The 23,561-nt window shown below is 38.3% G+C and overlaps 1 protein-coding gene across 12 annotated transcripts in view; it reads right to left on the reverse strand.

The window, feature by feature from the left end:
* GRIK1 (glutamate ionotropic receptor kainate type subunit 1) overlaps positions 1-23,561 on the reverse strand; it is a gene marked incomplete at its 3' end in the record, with an annotated part of 389,066 nt that overhangs the window by 138,200 nt on the left and 227,305 nt on the right. For 7 of the 12 annotated variants that reach the window (XM_081302747.1, XM_081302745.1, XM_081302751.1 and 4 more), the window contains exons 2-3: positions 12,889-13,056; positions 9,352-9,609 (exon numbers count right to left, since the gene is read on the reverse strand). The exons of 3 other annotated variants lie outside the window; for them this stretch is intronic. In XM_081302747.1, coding sequence (XP_081158873.1) covers positions 9,352-9,609; positions 12,889-13,056 — 426 coding nt within the window. The remainder of the gene's footprint in view (positions 1-9,351; positions 9,610-12,888; positions 13,057-23,561) is intronic. 2 more of the 12 variants (XM_081302752.1, XM_081302750.1) reach the window with 1 other exon arrangement.

A 23,561-nucleotide genomic window follows, 5' to 3' on the forward strand; every position in this document is an offset into this window, starting at 1 on the left:
TGGTGGAAAAGGAAGGTTTATCCACCACTGGCAAAAAAAGTAAATTAGTATACACACTATGGAGATCAGCATGTGATTTTCTCAAAAATACTAAAATCAAAACTGTAATATGATCCTGCTATACCACTCCTTGATATTTATCCCAAATAATTAAAGTCAGCATACTTGAAAGATACATGCATTCTTGTGGTTATTACAGTACACTTCACATTAGTCAAGTTATGAAACTAGCCTCGGTGTCCACCAACAGATGAATAAATAAAGAAAATGCAGTATATGTACACAATGGAGTTTCACTCAGTCATAAAGAAAAATGAAATTATGTCATTTGAAGGAAAATGGGTGAAACTGGAGATCATCATGTTAAGCAAAATAAGCCATATTCAGAAAGGCAAATGTCAACTGTACTATGTGGAAGCTAGGCAGAAAAAAGGAAGGAAAGGGGATCTCATGAAAACAGAAGGTAGACCATTTAGGTAGAGGAATGGATCAGGAGGAGGGTGAAGGGGAGAACAAAGGGAGGTAGTGTGGTGTGAAATCAATTAAATCACGTTATGCACATCTATGAATATGCCATAACGAAACCTGCTATTCTGAATAATTAATGTGTATCAATAAAAATAATAGACAAAATGAATAAATTAATTAAAAATCCCCCAAAGGACTATAATTTATTGCCTTATTAGTATTGAGTAACAACTTTTTCATGCTTAGCTGTTTCAGGGGGAATCATGGGAAGGCACACAGCAGACAAGTTTTAGCTCATGCAAGTGGTTATCATAGCAGAATGGAGCAAGCTGTGATTGCTGAAAGTGAAAAAATCACTTATTCTTTTATTCAGCGTTGGTCATATAAATCATATCTTTCATTTTGGCCAGGTCACCCATGTCAAAGTGCTACTTTTCTTTAATTACAAATTTTATACCTCTGTCAAGATTCTTGTTTAATAATGTATTTCTTTTTTCTTTGGGAAGATAGAAGGAAATATATTAGACCTAAAAAAATCCAGACTAACTCACTGTTTAATAGTGCCGTAAGTGCAGCTCTTTTATTTATTCATAGAATGATTGAGCACATTATCTTTAGGATTTAGAACAGTCCATCACACATAAGCAGCACTTAAGAAAAAGTTATCGCTACTTCCAAGGTTGTCATTTCTCTCATGGTTTCTCCCAGAATTTCTTTCTTTCAAACAGTGACATTTTGGGGGTTGGGATGTGGGGCGCACTAGCCTATCAGGCATGAAATGCCAGGTTTGATCCCCAGCGTTTCAAAAGTAAATAAATAAGTAAATAATAAAATGAATTTTAAAGAGAGGAAGTATGGGAGTCAATCACAGACATTCTTTCATATGTTAATTTCATTTCAAATTAATCCACATTGTAAAGCATTTATAGAGGTTTGGTATAGATAAGAAAATAAAATATGAACCTTTCAAGGGTCACATGTCATGAATCCAGGACTAGAGACATCTTTCTGGAACTCATTTACCTTTTGGACTTACTTAGTCCCATCTGAGGACTCTCACATTGGCATCTATAGCCCAGAATACTCTCCCTGAATTTCAGACTCATGTATTAAATGCCTACTGTGACTCCATTTGGGTGTCCATCGGTGTTTGAAACTCAAATTTAGCCTATTCATGACTGAATTTCTGAGATCATCCTTATTCCCTCAAATTAGTTTCAGCTAATATCTTCTGCATCTCAAGTGATGGCTACTCCATTCTTTGGCTGAAGCCAAAATGTCTAGAGTCTTCTGAGACTCCACCCTGCCTCTTAAAACCTTCAACCTTATTATTGGTTATGTTTTCATTTTTAAACTCACAGGCATGAAATAAGTCATAAGTCTCACTGCCACATTAATATTTTCTAAGACTGAATCCAAGTCTCCCTGCTCTTACTGACCACTTAAAAATAAACATAACATATGGGATTTGTCTCATGGCAAAGGAACGCAATGCTTTTTCTTGACATATGACTCAATTGGAACACTGAGCAAAACTTCACTATTTCAGAGGAGTTGGAGGGAATGTGCTCCCTGTCTTCCCTGTTAAGCAGGTTAATCACTTGAGGCAAATTTCTGCAATGTGAGATGTCCCAAGTTTCTCAGATAATTGAGTTCCTTAATTCAAAATCTATGTCATACACACCCTAAAGAAGAGATGGGTACTAAAAAAGACATCTTAAAATGTAGTCAAACAAAAAGAGAAAGTGCGTGCATGTTGAGAACATCCATGATGCTATTTATGCAGTTTTGCACAGACCCTACATGGCTTCACTCGTTTTTCAGACTCATGCCAATGTCAAATGGAAGCAAAAGAAAGAGAATGATGGATGGACACACAGTAAAACCTTGCAAGTGGGGAACATGTTCAACACCGTTCAGGTATTAGGCCAGCCCTTCGTTCCAGGTGTTTCCAGTCCTTGAGAGTTTCCCTCTCCTCTATCACCTCCACTAGCTGCCTTAGATTTTGTAGGAATTGCCAAGAGATTGCCATATTTCAACCTTTGCCTCCCTAAATTGTCTATCAGTACAACAACCAGAGTGATCCACTGCAAATAAGAATCTGATCCCGCTCAAAGCTCTCTCCAGTGGCTTTCTATTTCAGGCAGAGGAGAAGTTTTTCAGGTGATCTACAAAGCCCTTTGGACTCACAACACCCTCCCTCAGACCTCCTCTCCTAAATCCCTTCCCTTGTTACTCTGTTCCAAACACACTGGCCTACCTGCTGTCTCTCTGATGTACCAGGTACACTCTAATCTTAAACATTAGCTGTCATCTTTGCCTGGAACCTTCTTACAGGTACCACATGGCTTACCTCCTCAGGCTGCTTTAAGTCTTTACTCAAACGTCATCTTTACAATGTGACATGATCTCAAATTCTGGGGACTCCATGTCTAGCTTTCAGATTCTCCTCACCAACATTCTACTTTTTCTTTCTTCCATATATTATTGTTGTGTTTAAAAAGTATAATTCACTTTACATAAGGTGAACAAATTGTTTATTCTTTAGGTTCCCATAGAACCTAAGCTCTTTGAGGTTAGGATTTTCTGTTTTCTTCACTACTGTACTCCAAGTTCCTAGGACAATGGCTGGCACATGGTAAATGCTCAATAAGTGTTTGCAGGATGACAAATGTGGCAGCATTACTGAGAATAAATAAATATATGCTCTAAGAGGATAGCATCAAGATGGCCAAGTGCAATGGGAGTTGATCTTATAAACAGCAATTTATTTAGAGTTGGAAAAAAAATTGAGGTTTCATCCAGTGAACCTCTAAGGTGTTGCAGGAATCCCAGTCAGGATCAAACTGTGTCAGAGGGTCCCACTGTATGTTCAGACTTTTCCAAGGCCAGGAAACTAAGTACTTTGGAAAGAAATATGCGCTATCCCCTGAGACCCCCACAGCTTAGAACTTCATCCTTTTGGTGATGCCAAAATTGCTTCTCTGAATCCTCCACCCACTATTGTCCAGTTTAGTTAAGATCAAGTTCAACACAGGAGGGAGGAGGAACAGGGGAAGTTTTACTGTGGGTTGAGCCATAGCTTCTTTAATTCCATGGCCCTGCAGATATTTTTTGACTGTATCCAGTTCCCTTCTAAATTTTTATTTTTTTTTCTTTGCAGCTTGAACATTTTGGTTATTTCATCCTTATATATATCCCCTATATAGGAACATGCTTAGTGTCCGCACATGTATAATAAATTAAGAAGTGGGTGGTTGTGAATTTGAGGAGGTAGGCCTAGTCACAAGGTAAGTTGTGAAATAGGAAAATTCTCTATTTGAAACTTCCTTAATTTGTGTGTGTATGTATGTATGTATATATATTGCCTACATAGTTAGCTTAAAGTGGTCTACAATAATGATTCAAGGGCTGGGGATATAGCTCAGTTGGTAGAGTGCTTGCCTTGCATGCACAAGGCCCTAGGTTCAATCCCCAGCACCACCACCAACCCCCCCCCCAAAAAAAAAAATTTCAATAAACTTGGAATTGGAGGGAATTTTCTCAAGATAATGAAAGGGATTTACAAAAAGAAAATAAATATTCAAGACATTTTATTTATATTATATGTATATTTTATGTTTGTGTCTTAAGATATGGAGGATTTTCAATGATGGAGGTGGGTTCAGTGCAGGGATAGTTTGTCTCAGGGGTTTGCACTGGCTGTTCATACTGTGCAAAATCTTGAATGTTCTCTTCCAACGCATCACATAGCGTTTTCCTCTTTAATGTTTTACTCAAAAATATAATTTTCTCTTGAGGACTTTCCTGTTAGGGTCTGTAAACAAGTCAGGATGATGCCTGGCATTTTGCAGAGGGAGTGGTTTGTGAAGTAACACCAGCGAGCCATTAAGTGTGGAGATTCCTTATTGGTTGACTGCTGTATCTAGTTTATGTTAATTAAGATAAGCTGTGTGGAATGTATATATACCCCTCTGGTCCTACAATAAACGGCTCCCACTCCTGCTGTATCAATGTATACAAGTTGCTCGTCACCCCCTGGTTATTTTGCTGCAGCTGGACTGCAGCACTTTCCTGGTATCCTTACTTAAAATTGCAAACTTCATCCTCATTCCCCAATCTCCCAAAAGCCATTTGCTGCCTTATTTTTCTTCATAACACTTACTACCATTTATCATACTAACATTTACTTACATATTTTATCGATTAAATATATTTTATTCCTTAGAATGTGAGATCCCTGAGGTCAGAGATATTTCTGTGTGTTTTTTAGAATAGTGGTTAAAACGTGTCTGGTAGTAAATGTTTACTAAACCAGGGAATCTGTTTATCTGTTTGCCTGCCTATTGAATGTGGAAGAGCATACACCGAAACTCTAATAGGTTTTCCTGGATATATTAGGTCTTTAGCTATTTCTTTAATTTTAGCATTATCCAAAGGAAGCAGTCTTATTTTTATAAATGTTGAAAAATAAACTTTAAAAATAAACTGGGAAGGAAGCCATTTATTTAGATCTTAGGAAAGGGCAACCATGGCAAACAGTGCCATGCATGTTTGAGCCATCGTGGTTGTTCTCCCCAGTGTCTCACAAATTACCACCTGACCCAACTGTGTGTGAACACGAGTACTGGGACAAGTCAAGAAAATACGGAAAAGGAACCAGCAAAACTTGACCATGGGTTTTCTTAGTTCACAAAATAAAAGCTAGGCAGAAGTGCATTTATTTTTTCATGTTTTGCCAATGCAATTGGGATGAGCATTTGCTATGTGGACCTAGGTCTCTCTGCTGGTTGTGCAGGTAGTTGCCTAGCCTAGTGTAAGATAATACTTTGAAATCCCAAAGGAAGAGACATGCTAAATCATTCTTCCCCATTAACAGCACTGGGGCTCAGAGCACGAGACCTCAAAGTATTTTGAACTGAAGGAGCCTGGAAGGGTCTAGAAGCAAGGTCCTTCTGACCTTCTCCTGCTCTCCTGTCTCCTATTTCTTTCCGTCTCCCCACTAGAAGTCATGGAAACTTGGTCTTCTTTCCCCCAAAGGATGCCACACCACCTTGGAAGGTCACTGTCACTTCTCCCTTGAAAATCCTCATTCCAGAGGCTCTGCTCAGTACCCCCATCAGACTGTTTTCATTAACTCATTCCTTTTCGTCCATTACATTTCTACTCAGCTATACATTTTTTTTTCATAAAATTTAAGCATAAAAATATGCAGTTTCAGTGGTAGAGCATTGCCTAGCATGTGCAAGCCCCGAGTTCCATTCCCAGCACTGCAAAAAGCAAACAAAAAAAAGTTTTACCTCCGTCTTTGGGTCTTCATTTTGGGAGGCTCCTGATTAAACTCAGATTAAATTAATTTGTTGTGCTTTTCTATTGGTAACCTGCCTCTTGTTATAGGGTTATTAATCATGACCCTTAATGATGAATAAAGAAAGTTTTACACCCTTCCACCCCTCCAATACCTCTCTGAAAATTTGCCAGTCAATGAACCAGAATGTCACCTGGGACAATGAGGCAAAAGACTACCAAGGTTGATGGAGAAGTCAGGAAGAGCAATTGATGGGGAGGGGAAGAGTGTGGGGACTCAGCAAAATGAAGGAAAACCCGTGAACGGAAACTGAACCTACTCACTAGTGTGCTGAAGCCCTGGCTTTTACAAAATTACGAATCTGAGCTTTTAGCTGTTTTCTTTTTCCTTTTTTTTTTTTTTTTTTTTTTTTTGAGGGGTAAACTAGAGCCCTGGGGCTAAGTGTAGCCCAGCACACATTTTTGTAAATGAAGTTTTATTGCCACACTGTGTCCATCATTTGCATATTCTCTATGGCTGTTTTCTGGCTACCTTGTCAGAGCTGCAGTAGTTGTGAACAAGACCATGTGACCTCAGAGCTTAAGCTGTATACTATTTGGTTCTTGATAGAGAAAAGTTTGCTGGCCTGGGTCCTACACCAATGTCTGTGGCTCATTTTGCTGAGATTGGCCCTGAGAATGCAGAAACTGCTGAATGGGCTCTGAACTCATTTGATGCTCTGCTTCTCAGCTCGTTTGGATGCGTGTGAGGGGATAGTAGCCAGGCTTCCACCAGGGGTCTAATGAAGCCAGAAGGGATGTCCAGTGGGCAGCAATTTCTCATTGCGTAGGGTCACCTCTGATGATGACAATCAGAAACATGTCGGTGAGTTAAGGGACGAACACCCAGGGAAGGGAGAGAGAAGCGATGAGATGAGACAGGACTTTACTCCTCCCAAGAGTTCTCTAGAGCCTTTCTGCATTTAACTTCTAGAGAACAGAATGCTGCCTGCCTGAATTTAGTGAACTGAATTTTGTCCTTAGAGACAAGCACACTGCTCCTGATAACTCCCACCACATCTGTGCTGGCTTCAGGCTATTTAACAAACTCCTAAGCAAATCCCAATAAAGTGCTCTTTAATGGATTCTTAATTCTGCTGTGGGGGTGGGTGCTGAGCACACCTAAGTCCTAACTTTTCCTTCAGGTTTACTTAGTCTCCTCCTTTTTTATGACTTGCTAATTACTGCAACCAAGAGCCCTGAGTCAAGAAGTATTAAATCCACTCAAAGTCATAAGATGTCTGCTTTTATTGATCTCAGTTGATCTGTTTACGTACTCTCTGGGTTCCAAATTAATAGCTCAATTGATTATTCATTTACATTTTTAATGTTGTTATGGGCAAAATCACTTTAACATAAATCATCTCTAACTTCATGGGTGACATACAAAATCGTTCTGGATTTTTAATTTCAACAAGTATTTATTGAGCATCTGAGCTCAGGTGAACTTAACCCATATGAAAAAGGTCATTTCAGACTCTAGTGAAAGATGATAGAAATGATTTTTTTTTTTATTTTTCTGCTGCACAAGGTGGCCATTACTTATGAGTAGTTAATCTGAAGTCAGGACATTAACTTTTGTGTCATTCTCTTGCTAACTATATTTTGCCTAAATACAATTTAAAAATCTATCATGATTACACATTTGTTTGAACTCTTTCTTAAATTAAACACAGAAATTTCAATTATTTGTTTTCCTTTTGAATGGTTTTTGCTTTTCTGGAGACGGAGAAATAGTGAGAGATTACACTACGGAGAGCTCACCATAATGAGATTAATATGGTTGTATTAGTTCACAAAATACTCTTTTAACAACAGTAGGTAACACGGAAGATCTAACTACACGTGTGTTTACAATAAAATATTCTACCTGAAGGCTCTTTAAATATGTTGTGGAGTTTATTTGATAATATGTTTTCTTTCTTCACAGGAAGCAGGTAAAGCTCTAAAAAAAATGACTGCCTGTGGCATATCCCTCCCAATAAGACTGCTTTGAATATAATATTTATGAATTATATATCCAATCACCTACCACCTTCACTTCTTCCTAAAATGAGATGAGTCATAAGAAAATACATAAACGCATATCTCCAACCATAATAGTCACTTTTATCTGACAGCATAAAATGGAAGCAGAGTTTAACGCCAAATGGAGGAGGCTCACTATTCATCCTCTGGGGGAGAATAAGTGCTAATGCTTTTTGCAAAGGGTATTGAAAAATGAAATAGTATTAAAGTCTAAAAGTGCTTCCCTTTACTAATTTTCACTGCTAATTTTATTAGTCTTTTTGCCCAATGTGTAGATTACAGAAAGGAGCTAATTTCAATTCTTGGAGGAAAAAAAAAAATTCAGACAGTTAATAGTGTTATTTTTCTGAACATAATTACTAAACTCTTTTCTTCAAGTATGTGATAGGAAGCAGATAATAAATATAGATAAGATACAATTTTTATTTCAGGATCTTCTAGTCCCATAGATATGTAATAGATCATTGAAATAGAATGTGAGAGACAATGATTCTATTTCCAAAACACTGCTGAACTCTCGGGTGTTCCCAGAGAGCCTCGTGGAAGAGGGAATATTTATATGTGGTCATGGAGAAAGAAGGTGTTCACCAGCATTCGAGTCGCTCACAGTGGCTCCATAGTGAGGGGCCAGCCTTGGAAAGCAGAAGTTGGGGAGAAATGAAAGACTTCTCATCACAGCTGGTGTGAGAATATAGGCCACGGAGGGAAGCTAGTGCCTTGATTTATAAAAACTAACTTGGCTTAATGTGAAATTGGCCAAATTATTATATGCCACAATAAACTCCACCATTCTGTTTAATTAATATGCACCAATAAAAAAATAAGCACAATAGTCCAATGGTGAAAAACTTTGAGTTAGAGGGGCTTAGATTTTATTATGTGGACAAAGGAGGGTCCTTGGCTGACTGTAAACGAAACAAGTGGGAGTCTTATCTCTGACAGACCCTGAACTGTAAGCAGAAGACAGGGAGAAAAACACAGAACACTACAGATGGAGTTAGAGAAAATCTAATGAGGGCCAGAATGAAAGCTTAGTTCTAAGACTCATCACCTGGGCTCAGAGGCTCTTTCCCAGGAAATAGTACACTTGAATAGTATAATCTGTACCTGAATTCTTGTTTGCTAACCTACTTTGGGAACTTTTCCAGACATTTGCATAGCCACTTATCAAGTTCAAATCTTATTATCTGGTCACTTTCATTGTGGTCATAGTTGCATAAATGAAATTACATCTTTGATATGTAATTATAATATAACATATCAATAGGGTGATAGTTCTTTTAAAAAATCCAGTAAATTTGATGAAAAAAAATATCAGAAAGAATCAAAAAACAAGAGACATTCAAGCTAGCTACACTTGATGTTCCTAAATTATTTTGGAATACACAGTCGGCTTTATTTAAAGACATTTTCATGCACTCCACCTGAAAAGTTTATGCCTGTAGGAAACTTTAATTCCCTTTGCTCAGGCCAAACATGGCCAGGTGTGGTCTCGTGGGAGTCCCATACCTGTGCTGTCTTCATACACCACAGTCACTGTTTTCCAGTTGTAATAGAGGACCAGATCCAGGACTGCTCTGCTGATAGCTGCATAATCTGGATAGAGGTTGATGTAAAACAAATCTTTGTTGTCCACTGAGGGGTGTTTCCAGCGGGTCTGTATGTGTGGAACTTCGAGAGCGTTGCAAATAGACTGCACAGCACTGACGGAGGAACTATGGGAAGGGCCAAAGAGGGCAGCCACACCAAGAGCCAACTGGTCACATGCTGAGGATGTCCAAAGACAAGTAGGGGTGGGAAAAGAGATGGAGAATAGGGAAAGGGGGAGAGAAAGAGAGTCCTGTGAGTTTTATATTTCCTTCTGAGGATTCTTATTTTTAACTTAACTATTGGAAAATCTCCCCATCTGTATGTAGAGGAAATGTGCTCCTTTCAACTTCCAATTTTCTTGAGATGATAAGATACTGATAGATGTAAATGTAGAACCGATTAGCAATACATCACAGGACCAACTCCCTGCAAATAAAAATGAGTTACGGGTCTCACTTCATTACCTTTAATCAGATGGAGTCTAAATCCCTCACTTAATGTGGCTGTTACTGGGGAGCCCTCCAGGAGCCAACCAGCAAGTCATTTGTCAAATGAATGTTGTATGAATTAAGTCCTGTCATATGGCAGGATGGCAATGAAGGTATTAGCGTGGTCACAGAATTCAGAGGAAAAACCTGTGAGTGACTACAAATTGCTTTAGCTTCTGTCTTTCCCAAATTCAGTTCCAGTTTATTGAGATTCTGCAAAGGATTGTTCCTTTTGCAGAATACTGATTCTCGATACCTAATTAATTACAGAACAATGGAATAGCATAGCTTAAAGGGAATCTTAGGAGTCTCACTTCAAGACTATGGGCTGAGTTTTGACCACTAACAGTGGCGGAGCTAAATCAGAGCTCAGGACCCCAGCTCAAGGTCAGGTCCTTTTCTGTCTCAGTATCAGCCAACATATACCTTAACAGAATGAAGTCATATTTAAAAATGTATTTATAACATAAATTAATTTTCTCACTATAGATGCTAATTAAGAGAATTTAGAATATTTAAAATGTATGGAAAACCAGCAGGCTGTACTTAATCCATCATCTTGGGAGAATATCTACTTATATTTCAGACAGTTGGGATCATTATACAAATGCAGTTTGATCCATTGAATATAATAGCACACTTCTTTGTCAAGTAATTATAAATTCTTCAAAAGGACACTTTCAGTATCTGTAGAATATACCGTTCCACGGAAATTTAATCACTTATTTTAACCATTTTTATAATTTTAAACATTGAAGCTCCTCCCACTTCTTGACCATAAGAAATTTTATACAACTTCTATTTTTCTCTGTATCTTAGGATACTTCCTTAGAGTAGATTTCCAAGGGTTGAGTTTCCAAGGGTTAACTAAATTAAAGGGTTTTGACATTTTTGTTATTTGATACATATTATCCAAATTTCCCTCCAGAAAGGTTAGAGCAGTTTAACCTCTACAACCATGTAAATAGAGCCTATTAATCTTATGCTGGCAGGTGTTAAATATAAATTTAGCTGCATTTTCAAATTTATATTGTAATTCTATTTTGAAGTAATTTAGAACTACCAAGATATAGTAATTGAATATAAGACTTAAATAATAGCTCAATTTGTAAGTGCAATAGTGTTGACTTTTATAATAATATCATTTGGCAAATAAAAATAAGTGGAACATTTGTATGACTCTAAAATTACCTGACTCGATTTAGAGAGAATAATATGATAACTATTGTAGATATCTAAGGGGCTGTGTATGTTGACAGTCATTTACAAGGAAAACTTTATGATACTGTGCTGTTCAGTACTGAATTACTACGTCAGCTATAGATATGTATACTTTTCAGCATTAAGTGCTGTAGGTATAAATTGTCGTTGTCCTTAGAATCTTATTTCTGGATGTATTTTCATTAGTTAACCAGAAAAAAAAATAAGAGCACAAGAGTTTGTGAACTGCCATGTGATCCAGCCTGTGCAATGGATTGAGATTTTTGCTAATATGTAGCTCTAGGATTCTAATAGTACTTGACAGAAAATCAATCCTTTTGAATTTTGTTTGCCATCAAATTACCAGTTTTAAGAAGCTTTGGGGTGTTTAATTTACAAGTATGGCAGGTACTTCAGATCATAAGAAATCTCAGTTCTTATGTGGGTTGAAGTACCGATGCTAAATGTAGTTGGCTGGCTTTCTATGGAGTGTGTGTGTGTGTGTGTGTGTGTGTGTGTGTGTGTGTGTGTGAGAGAGAGAGAGAGAGAGAGAGAGAGAGAGAGAGAGAGAGAGAGAGATCCAACCCAAACAGATAATGCATATGGAGATGACTTGTAAATTTCAAAGTGCTGTATAAGCAAAGCTTTACTATATGTTCATAGACAATCCTGACCTATATGACATTTTTAACTCCATCCATCTTGAAAAAGAAAGAATTCTTATACTAAGTGGCATGCCATAGGTAGACAGAGATCATTGCACTATATTGTTTTCACCTGTACTCCTAAGAAAAGTTTCATATTTTATTTGGAAAGAGTACTAAAAGTCTTGCAAAAGTTCACTAAGTGAACACATCCTATGATCTAACTAGGTTAATTCAGTTAACAACCAGTATTCAGCAACTTGGAAACCAGCGGGACTGTGGAGTTCACTGTGTTTTATTTGTTTGTCTGTAATGGTGAGGCATTCTCTGTGAGGCAAAGAGACCCTTCTGTTCTGGGGTGCTCAACAGCCTTTGTTGCCACACAAACTCCTTTATCTGTTGACTAGACTGTGCCCTCATTAGAGGCCAAGCTTCAAGTGTATCAAATGTGATCTTACTTCAAAGAATCATCCTAGAAGTGCCAGCAGGATGTCTAAACCACCCTTCAGTTCCACATGAATCATTCCATGGGAGAAAGCTTGTAGTCTATAAATTGGATTACATTTTAGGCACTTGTCTTCTGTTCAGAAGCAAAAGAAAATTAAATGCTGACATTGTTCTCTCACAGATTTAATCTTTGTATTTCTATGATTTTGTTGAAAGGAGAAAAAAAAATTGTTGTGAAGATGCTAGGTAAACCCCATAGTTTACAACCTGTTAAAATTCAGGGTGTGAGTTATGTATGTCCTGGGCATTTCCACAGCTCCATGGATGTGACCTTCTGCAAAGTTTTATTTGACTGCACTGTACAATTTCATGGTGGTATCTCAGCTTCAGGAAGGAAAAACAGATCAAGCTTGACATTTTCCATTCACAGCTGAACCAGTTAATCATAGAGTGGAGGGCACTGAAGGGTAAGCTAATCAGAAAGGCCCAGAAAACAGGGTGAGGCAGCATCCATTAGGTTAGCACAGATTGCATTGATCAGTGACACCCAGGCCTGAGATTTCCTACGACCCATGTGCACTAAGATGTCTGTTTTGAAAAAGGGCAGATTGCAAAAAGGTGACCCATGGAGCAGACGGATCACCCAAAGAAGCTTTTAAAAGTGGGAAAAGAGTTACCTCTCCGCGAGGCTTCGAAACTATCAAAAAGATTAATTCTCTGGATGTCATAGGTTAATGTGGTGTTCGGCATCAGGGTTCGGTTTCTGTTAATGCTGGTGACTGCAAACTTGAAAGCTAGTTCTTCCACATTAACAGGTTCGTTTTCCACAGTTTCAAAAATCCCTCCTGCAAAAGCAAAAGAGATGGACGAGAAGCATTAGTCACATGATTCATCCATAACTTTTTTTTTTAAGAAGACAAATGGTAACCACAAGTGAAAGACCTAATGTGATAAATGGTCTAAGCAGACCCCAAATCCAGGGCTAAAATAAGTTTATGAGCATGTATCATAGGCAGACAAATAGGTCTAATGGCATATGATCCTGAAGGTTTAAATTCAATGGTGGCATGTATAGTACCTCTCAGACAGTGAATATATTCCAGATATTTTGTAGCATGAAAATGTAACTGATAATAAAGCAGAGAGCAATTTTCCACTGTTTGGACAAGAATGGCATTGGTCCTTGACCTGAAGATAATTTGAGCTCTATCCTGTTAGGACCACCCTTCCTTACAATGAAGCTCTTTCTGTTCAGAAGCAGACATTCTAGATTCCAAAGAGATCACACAGAGAGATGAGTGGGCTCAAAAAGGGACACACATACTCTTTCAAATGAAAGCATCATTTCTACACTTCATGGGTCAGAATTCTGAGCCATGTATTCTAGCAATGTATTCTAGTACTTTCTGAAGTGCATGGGCAGATTCAAAGAACTCTTTTTTTCTTTTCATTTTCTTTCTTTCTTTCTTTTTGAAATTTTGTTTGGTTGTTCTCAAAAGCAAACCTGTATACCATCTCTGAAGAAATATGTGCCTTTGCTGAGCTCGGATATCTTAAACATGAAGATTTCACTAGAAGAAATAATATGAAATATTAGTGCTTTAAGCCTCATCAGAGAATTCAGCTCTGGCTTTTTTTGAGGCTTTGATGTTGGATAGAGACATGTAAGTACTGGTAACTATGCATTCTTATTGTATTTTAAGTGCTGTTCTGGGATTATTGAAAGACACGGAGTGTTGACATTCAGTAGAAGTCCTCTTAAATGACCTCCACTTAACTTACTCCTTGATTGACCCAAACTCATTTCCTTTAAGAATGCATATGAACTGATGTCCCTGGAATTCTGAATACTTGAGACTCTCAAGCTGCTGTTTATCTGCTCTTGCCATTCTGTAATTCCTTACCAAAGTTAGTTGTAGGTTTTCCCTAAACTTGCCTGTGCTAGATCTATTTGTAAATGCTTTAATAATGCTTTGTACTCAAGGAAAAAAATGTACCAAAAAATCTGAAATTAATATCATGAATTGGGAGTTTGATAAATGAGCATTTTTTTTTTGAGAACGCCAAATGATAGATGCTAATTGAAAGTGATTACTTTCATCCTACTTTGAAAGAATAGTAAATAAATGCACATCTATAATTTTCTGATAAACTGACATTCTCTATTAAATAGCTACTACAGTGTCAGATTGAAAGCTAAGAAGATTTATACAGAACAAATTTGGCTCCTTTTGGACATATTTCTGGCATTTACAGACCAATGTTCACATATTGATCATTTCCCTGTTCTTAGAGAAACCATAACTGAAAACTATGTGATGATATTGGGTGATCATTTTAAACTTCATCTAAAGACCTGCATGGAACATTCACTCAGAAATGAGTGTTGGGAATAAATTTACTTTTCCAGTGAATTTTTGGTTTTCTTTTGCTGGGTAATTACAAACAGGGATTTGGAGCTGGATTTCCAGTTCCTCAGAATTTTTGATGAATGTTTGAGAGGAAAGTGATAAAATTTGGAAAATAGACACTTGGTCACCAAAAGAAGATGGCTGTGAGGTAAGTTCACCCTCACTGTCAAGCTGTCGCACACAGCAGATCCAGTCATTATTAGCAATTATTTGTTTACTCATTATTCCCTCCCATACCCACTGAGCCCTCACACAGTGTGTTTAACTCAGAACCACTATTCCTATGGAAATCAAGTCATCTAAAGATTTTCAGGCTGCAACTATTTAGGAAAAAAGTTAATCACAGGCTGAGGTGTGAGCACCATTAATCTGTGTATGGTAGGTAGGTAGGTAGGTAGGTAGGAACAAACACTGTAACAGGAAACAGAAGTTCTGAATCCTGGACATTGGTTTACCTGATTCCCCTTCTAGGAGGAAGGGGATGAAAGTCACCGTGAAATAGCTCTTTTATGTATATTTCATTTAAACTTTATAACATTCAGGGAAGCAGATACTTTCCTGTCTTTCTAAATAGTGAACAGGGAAATTATTTTACCCAGCTTATTTGAGGTTGCAAATCTGTGACAAACTCAGATGTCTGACTGTCCAACCAGTGAGTGCCATCAACTTCATCAAGCTCTTTCTATTGCTCGTCTCCAGCCTGGGCTGAAGCTGCTGCCTTGTGTCCCTTGTCTGTGAAGCAGTTGATATAAGACAAAATCCTTGGAAAGCTCAGCTGCTCCCCAGGGAAAGGCTGGTATTGTTCGCCTCCTGCTCACCTCAGAGCTATTCCTTTGGGATACGGTTTCCTTTTCCACACATCTGAGTGTTCCTGGGTTTAAGAAAATTATGTGTTTTGATACGTGTTTAGGTGGTGTGTAGGTGAATTCTGTTTTGTCATTTTGAGAACAATTTCTTTTATTCCTTTGCCAAATGAGAATTACACATTGTGTCATTAGCTCAGCACCCTATCGCTTTCTCCTTTTCTCTGAGAAAAGGGCATCTGATAAATACCAAAAACCTACAGTGATGTGAGGTATACAGAGTGCTGGAAAAGTACCAAGAAAGTGAAATATGATAAAAACAGGAGAAAGTTATTAATAGGAGCCAGACTAATACTTCACAGGGGGGCAGACTGTTTAAGGATCCACTGCTTCCTCCCTCCTCTGCCTCCCCCTAGCTTCAGGTTTAAGATGCAGAGTGTTTGATAAGAGGAATGGAGAGGGACACACACCTAGGAATATTTGCATGGCCCTCCCTCCCTCCCTTCCTTTCTTTCTTCTAGATGGGTGTGGGCTACTAATAAGATTTTTAAAGCCTTTTGTGGGGTCTGTGCATAGTGAACTTCGGGGCTCCAGCCATTTGGAAGCCAGGAGTACCATGGGCTAGGAGAGGAATCCCTACCTCGTTCATTCTACACTTCCTCTTCCTCCTCTGCTCTTGTACCTGCCTGATTCCCTCATCCATCATTCTCTCTTTTAAGGTCACTGTCTCTTTTGCTTTCCCTTATTTGGACTGAACCGAGTATGACTTTTACACCTAAACATTTATTAGGCCAAGGAAGGATTAGGAAATGTGAAACTAAGAGACTAGCTCAGGCTCACGGGAGAGAGGGAAAGCAGCCCGCCTGGTTTATTTTTTCTCCACTTCCCAAACCAGGTCAGTGGGTGAGGAAAGGAGGGCAAACTCTGAGAGTTCAGGATGAAGAGGAAGCCTTTCCTTTCTGCTGCACGTCTTGAGAAGTGGAGCGAGGCAGTGCTGGCTGGGAGAAGCAGAACCTGCAGGTTGGATTTCCCACACTCTCTTCCATTACCTGCACCTCCTGTGAACCTGAGCCATGCAAAGTATGTTTGTGACTACAAAGACAAAAGTCTTCAGGATGGCATGGACCAGGTTGAGTGAGTGCAGATCACACACCAGTCCTTGGGGAATCGAGGTCTTCTCTGCCTCATCACCAATAAGTACGACCAGGGTCTAAGGGCATCATTAACGTGCACCCCAGCCTCTTTCTCAACCTTCCCCCAGAACCATTTGTGGCTTGATGTCTCAGGATAATTTGGATACACTGTCCAACCTAAGGGTTACAAATTAGAAGAGACTGACTTTTTGAGCTTTCATGTGAATATTTGTGCTATTTGAAATGGCAGGGAAGGGTAAAAATTGTATTTCTTGTAAGTTCCAAAATAAATATGAATTCTGAAAACTGAACATTTTTATGTTCTTAATAAATATGTATATTTAGGCTTTATTGTAGAAAGCCGGTGGTTTTCTTATCTTGATTTTCCCTGTTGTCCTTGCTGGGAAGAATAGACATTGGAACAAATAAGGCTAATGCTAAAAGGTTCTGTCCTTTGTTCTCTATGTTCCTTTACTTCAGCCAAAGGTACCACATGGTCACTCAACAAAGGAATGAAAAATAAGGAGTGTTCCCATATTTTGGAGTAGTTTTGATGCTGTAAAACTTTTTTGAATGTCATTATCATGGGCTGACTTATGCTTCCCGAAACTCATTTGTTGAAGCCCCTAATGCTAAAACTAGTCCTTCAGAATGTGGCTACATGGGAAATGCGTTTTCAAAAAGGTGATTAGATTAAAATGAGCCAGGTAAGATGAGACCTGATCCATTCTGTCCTTACAAGAAAAGGAAATTTGGATGCACAGACATACATTCAACGTGAGCAGAGGAAGTCCACGTGAGGACGGGAGGAAGAAAGGAGACCTCAGGAGAAACCAGGCCTCTGAACCCTGGTCTTGCACTCCCAGCCTCCAGAACTACGAGAAAACAAACTGTCATTTAAGTCACCCACTTTCTGAAATTTTGTTGTGATAGCTAATATATTCATTTTCTTATATATTCATTTTCTCTTTTTACCCTGAGGACTTTACAATTGAAACATGGACAATTTTAATGGAAATCACATCTGTGTAAGTCACATTTTCTTCTAACAAGATTCAGAATTTATCACAAAAATAATTTAAGATGAACAGAGAGGAACTCACTAGAAATCATTTAGGCAACAGAGTTCTATTATCATGGCAGTGGTTCTGTCTCTGTTGGGTAGACTCCTACACCAAGGAAGCTAGATCATGGGCAGTTGTGTTTTGAGACCACCCAGATAAGGACAGAGGCTAGGGTGACATCCTGCGTGTGGAATAGGTTGCCTTCAAGAGACCATGGTGGGTGGGATGAAGGGTGGTCAGGGAGGGCTTGTTGTTTGTACCACATCCCTCCATCTAGACTTAAAAAGAGAATCGTGCACAATCATACATTGGACTCTTGGGTTAATGACTTGATCATTGTAGGCAAAGGGCAGCACTGAGAGAAGATGAGGACAGGAAGCTGTGCTTTTTATGAATACTCTTAAGTTGAGCCCAAAGCAATGGCAGATTTGTTGGCTTTCTCTATCACTATAATGAAGTACCTGAAATAATTTATAATTAGAAAAGATTTATCTTGGCTCTTTGGGAGATTTCTGTCCATGATGGATTGACCCTAAAGCTTTGGATCTGTGGTGAGGAGAAAATTGCTCATCTCATGAGCAGAAACAAAGGTGAAGGGAAGAAGATCAGGGTCAAGGGCATAATGAGATGACCTAAGGAGCTCCCATGCGGCCCTACCTCTTAAGATCCATAGTGCCTTCCAATAGGTCATCCTGGAAACCACATGGACCTTGAGTGGAACACAGTTTCCAGCAAATGGTTTCCAAACTTTCCTAACTCTTATGCCTAACTACAGAGTCATACTGCCCAGGGATGTGGCCCAGCCAGCTCTAGGTAAAAGAGACCCAGACTGGCTCAAGATTTTATTAATTAAATTTTCTAGGTTCCAAGAGTAGTTGATAGCCTGTTTCTTAACCTGCTTCCCAGTCACTGTTTCCACGAAGCAGGAAAACTATAACATGGTAGAAATTGAGGCCCTTCCTATGGTACATAACTTCAAAAGAAGCAATTCTACTCTTATCAGCTCCCTGTAGATGGCACCTCTGCTGGAAGATAAGTGGGAAATATAAAAATTACTTCCCTCCTCCCCAATATTAAAAAAACAAAAAAGAAAAAAAAAAAAAAAGAAACCAATGTTCCATTGTGCCAAGGAATTTGCCTCATTTCCTGATGAGCAAAAACAGAAAAGTAATGATATCCAACCTTGTTCCTGTAAAAGAAATATTGTTCTGACTCAATTTATCATGTCATGGTGAACATATTCCAATAATAACCATTGTAGAAGTATAAGATTACATGCCACGTTCTATTTTTTTTTACTTTGATTCATGTTTAGGTATATGATGTCCATGATTCTATTGATGATCTCATACATTTATTCACTCAATGACTCATTCATTCATTTATATATAAAATCTTGCCTACTACAAACCAGATACTGTTCGAGGCATTGAGAATACACCAGGAAAGAAAACAGACAAAAATCTGACGTTCGGAGCTTTCACTCTAGAAAAGGAACTGATCAAAGACAGGAACAATAACAGGCTGTGGGTTTTATTCTGAGTGACATGGAAGCCAGTGGTGTGCTTTCAGCAGAGCAGTAAAATGATGTATTTCAAAAGAATGACCCTGGCTTCTGTATTAAATCTGGAAGTTGCACATTTTTGTGTACATCTGGTAATCCCAGCTACTTGGAAGGCTGAGACAGGAGGATTGCAAGATCAAGGTCGACCTAGGCAACTTAGCAAGACCCCTTCTCAAAATAAAATAAAAAGGACTGAGAATATAGAACTGCCATAAAGCACCTGAGGTTTCATACTGGTACTGGGGAGAAAAAAGTAAGAAAAAAATAAAAGAAAAAGAATGAACTGAAGGGAGGAGAGGAGCAAAAACAAGAAAGACATAGGGAGATCTGCTCTTGAACCTGTTGCAATATCACATTATTACAATATTGTAACAATATCACATTATTGAGACATTGTTATAATATTACATTATTATAATATTGTAACAATGGATTATTACAATAAGAGGCTAGTAACGTAACACAGGTGAAAGATGATGGATTGATTCAGATTTGTGATGTTGGGGTGAGGCAAAACTTGGCTGGATTCTGGGTAAAATCTAAAGGCAAACCATACAGGATTTGCTGACAAACCATGCATGAGAAGAGTGTCGAGGAAGACTTGAGTTTTGGGGCCTGAAGTTGCTATGGACCATGATGAGGAACAGTGCAACAGGCACTCGACTGAAGACATGATTATTCCATGCTGTCTATTAAAAATCCAGCAATGGGAGGAAGTGGGATGCTGCCAGTGTCCTGATTTTGGACTTGTGACCCTTGGAAACACAAGAGAATAAATTTCTGTTGTTTTAAGCAACCAAGTTTGTGGTAATTTGTTATGGCAGCAGAAACTAATACATAATCAGATAAACTTAAGAAAGATTTAATATTGACTGCTTTTAAAACCTCTCATTCTATTTTTATTTGAAACATAAGAAATGTACATATTTCTGGAGAACAGTGATAATATACATACATACATATATAGTCTGTAGGGATCAAATCCATAATTAGTGTGCTATTTATCATTTCTTTATGATGAGAACGTTCAAAATTTTCTCCTCTATTTTGAAATATACAATCAATTATTAACTGTAGTCACCACAGTAGGCCTTTAATGTCAGAACTTGTATATATAACCCTTCCTTTCTACCTATCAACCATTCTCTGCCAGTATTTGCTGTTTTTAATTATTCTATTTCTTTTCTCATTGCAACGTATTATTTTATCCAGTACTTCTAATAAGCAATATCTAGCTCTCTAACTTGATTTTGCAAATATAGCTGTTAACTATCACACAACACATCAGTGGTTTTTGCTTATTATATTTTTATACCTTATTTTGAGTCTGACAGGGTCAGTCAGAATATGTAAATATAAAGAGGTTTATTGAAATATATATATGTATATATAAATTCCAATAAACCTCTTTCGCTCCTATAACTAGCTGCTTGTGCCCATTGTGACAAATTGTGAGTTCCCTCGGGAAGAAAGGGTGAACCATTAGCTAACAATCCAGAAATGGAAAGCTTAAGTAGTGTTGACTCCTGATTTGCATTCATGTAGAATAATAGCCTTTCCAGAAGCTATCAACAAAAACAAGATGGCAATTTGATCTATTCCTTCGCTGATAGCTGCTCCTTAAATATACAATATTATATTGCCTCCCTTTATTGCCATGTCCATAATTCTAGTTTATTACATCATAAGCAATTTACTCTAGGCTTGTATTTACTGCACCTTTAATTTCAAGGTTACACATTTAATTCCTAAGATTCCCTTAGATCAATCTTTCTTCCTCAATCAGCTTCCCTCTTCCTGCTTTGCTTTTGGAAACCAGCAGTCTTGTTAAAGATCTCATGCTAGATGAATTTGGATGTGAAGAAGGTGTTCCCTGACCTAATGGAGAACAAATAAGAGATTTCTACCTTTCAGGAAGTCCTGAGTAAGGACAGATGTGTGGGTAAGGACAAAGATAGCTTCACTGATCTGGTAGCTTAGGACCAAACCTGTTACAAGGGTCTTCATGTATTATTGTCCTTTGAAGAAGTAGAATTAGATTGATGTCACGTCTAGAAGGTAACAACATTTGAACCATCTCTTTGTTTTGTTTTTTTTTTAAAGAGAGAGTGAGAGAGAGAGAGAGAGAGAGAGAGAGAGAGAGAGAGAGAGAGAGAGAGAGAGAGAATTTTCAATATTTATTTCTAGTTCTCGGCAGACACAACATCTTTGTTGGTATGTGGTGCTGAGGATCGAACCCGGGCCGCACGCATGCCAGGCGAGCACGCTACCGCTTGAGCCACATCCCCAGCCCTGAACCATCTCTTTGATACCTTCAAAAAGATCTGTATGAATACAGGAGGAATGGCCTTCTAGGAGGAGGAAAATATATCTACAGAGCAAGAATCACTGAGAAGCCTCAGAGGGTAGCCAGTAAAGTAAAGGTTATGGGTTATGGATCATTCTGCAGATAGCACCAGAAATTTTTCTCAATAAATTTTTTAATGAAAATTTGAAAACAAAAACACCTCTTCAAAGCCAAGATTACTCTTATTTCAGTATTATCCATATTCACTTTAATTCATGGAACACTGAGCATGTGTTCATGTTTAGGTCTATGTTAGCAGCAGTAGAAGATCCAAATATGAAAGGCCCTTGGTTCTTATTCCCAGGAGAGTTTCCAGCTCGTTGGAATAGATCACATTACTGGTGGGAGATTGTTGAAAAGGAAGCTCTGGACGACAGTCAGATCTTTCATCAACAAAGCAAGAAGTTCATTCTTCATAACCTGTTATGTGGAATTCTTTCTGATTCCTCTAGTCAGAGATAAACTCTTGTCTTTGGATAAAATAAAATATACTGAATATTAGGGGGAAATAGGCATTACGGAAAACAGTGTTGATGCTCCTCAAGAAACTAAATACCAACTACCATATGATCCAGCTATCCCACTGGTAGGGAATGAATTGAACATGTGGAACAGACACTTCTACTCCCATGTTTATTGCAACATTATTCACAATAGCCAGGATAAGGAATTAGCTTAAATGTCTCTCCTTAGATGAATGCATAAAAATGTGGTATTATATACACAATAGAATACTATTTAGACAAAGAGAACATAAAACCCTATTATTTTTGGCTATATGGATGGACCTGGAGGATATCAAGTTAAATGAAATAGGTCAGGCATAAAAAGACAACATCACATGGTCTCATTTATAAATGGAATATTGAAAGTTGATCTCACAGAGAAGTTGAGAGTACAGTAATGGTTATCATAGACTAGGGACAGTAGTGGGGTGGAAGGTGAGGGAAAAGCAGGCCAATGGGTATGATGTTATGGTTAGACAGGAGGAGCAATAAGCTCTGGTGTTCTGGGGCCCAGCATGGGGATCTAATCAACAATAATGCATTATATATCTCAAATCAGCAGAGAATCTTGAATGTACTTACCAAAAAGAAATGGTACTAGTTTAAGCTGATGGTCATGAGGACTATTTTGAGCATGCCACTACCCAATAGATACATGAATCAAAAATCCCATTGTATGTTGTTAATATGTACAAATATTATGTGTCAATTAAAAATTATCTTCAGCCCAGAGCCTGCTTTTTTCTTGATGTTAGGGACAATGCTAATTGAAATCTGTCCTCTGCCAGGGCTTAATGCAGTGATTTGGACACAGCATATTTTGGTCCCAGTAAATGATCATGCAGTCAAATTGATTCTCTTCCATGTGCCTTAGTACTGTGCCTTCTAAAGCAATTTGTTCTGCCAAGATAAGGAAGCCTGCTCGAGAAGTGGGTGAGAAGGAGGTTGGCTGTTGAGGTATGTAGCGAGACTGCCTGGCCTTCGCCTTCCGCCTTCCTTCCTGTTAGCAATGATTGCTTTCTCCCTCCCAACCATTATGTCCCATTGTCCCCAGGCACTTTTAAGGCTGTGATCCTCTCTAAATGCTCACTTTTCATCAGGCTGCCAGTGCCTTCATATCATGGAGGAATGGCTCATCTCCGATTGCAGCAGATTTCTGGCAAGAACCAGGAATATTGCCAAGGAATTCATGCCAAACTCTTATTCTTATGAAACTCTGAGATTGCTTTAATGTCTCTTGAGAGCAGTAACATTTTCAGCTGTTAACATCTCATTTAAATGACACATATTTACGCTCACGATTCCATTTATCTGCTTATTAATGAAATGAATGAGGTATGCCAAGTTCACAGCCTGTCGTAGTCCAAGGAAACGAGGTTTATGTGTTTCATCCCAATTTTCTAGTTTACTTCCCCTCTGCTTCTGCTATTCCTCAAGCTGAATTTTCTTCTTGCTGAGAAGGAAATATTGCTGTTAAAGATAGGGACTGACATCTGAATCCGGAACAAATGGAAACTCATAG

The sequence above is a fragment of the Spermophilus citellus genome (genome assembly GCF_964194105.1).
Source record: "Spermophilus citellus genome assembly, chromosome: 7".
NCBI lineage: Eukaryota > Metazoa > Chordata > Mammalia > Rodentia > Sciuridae > Spermophilus > Spermophilus citellus.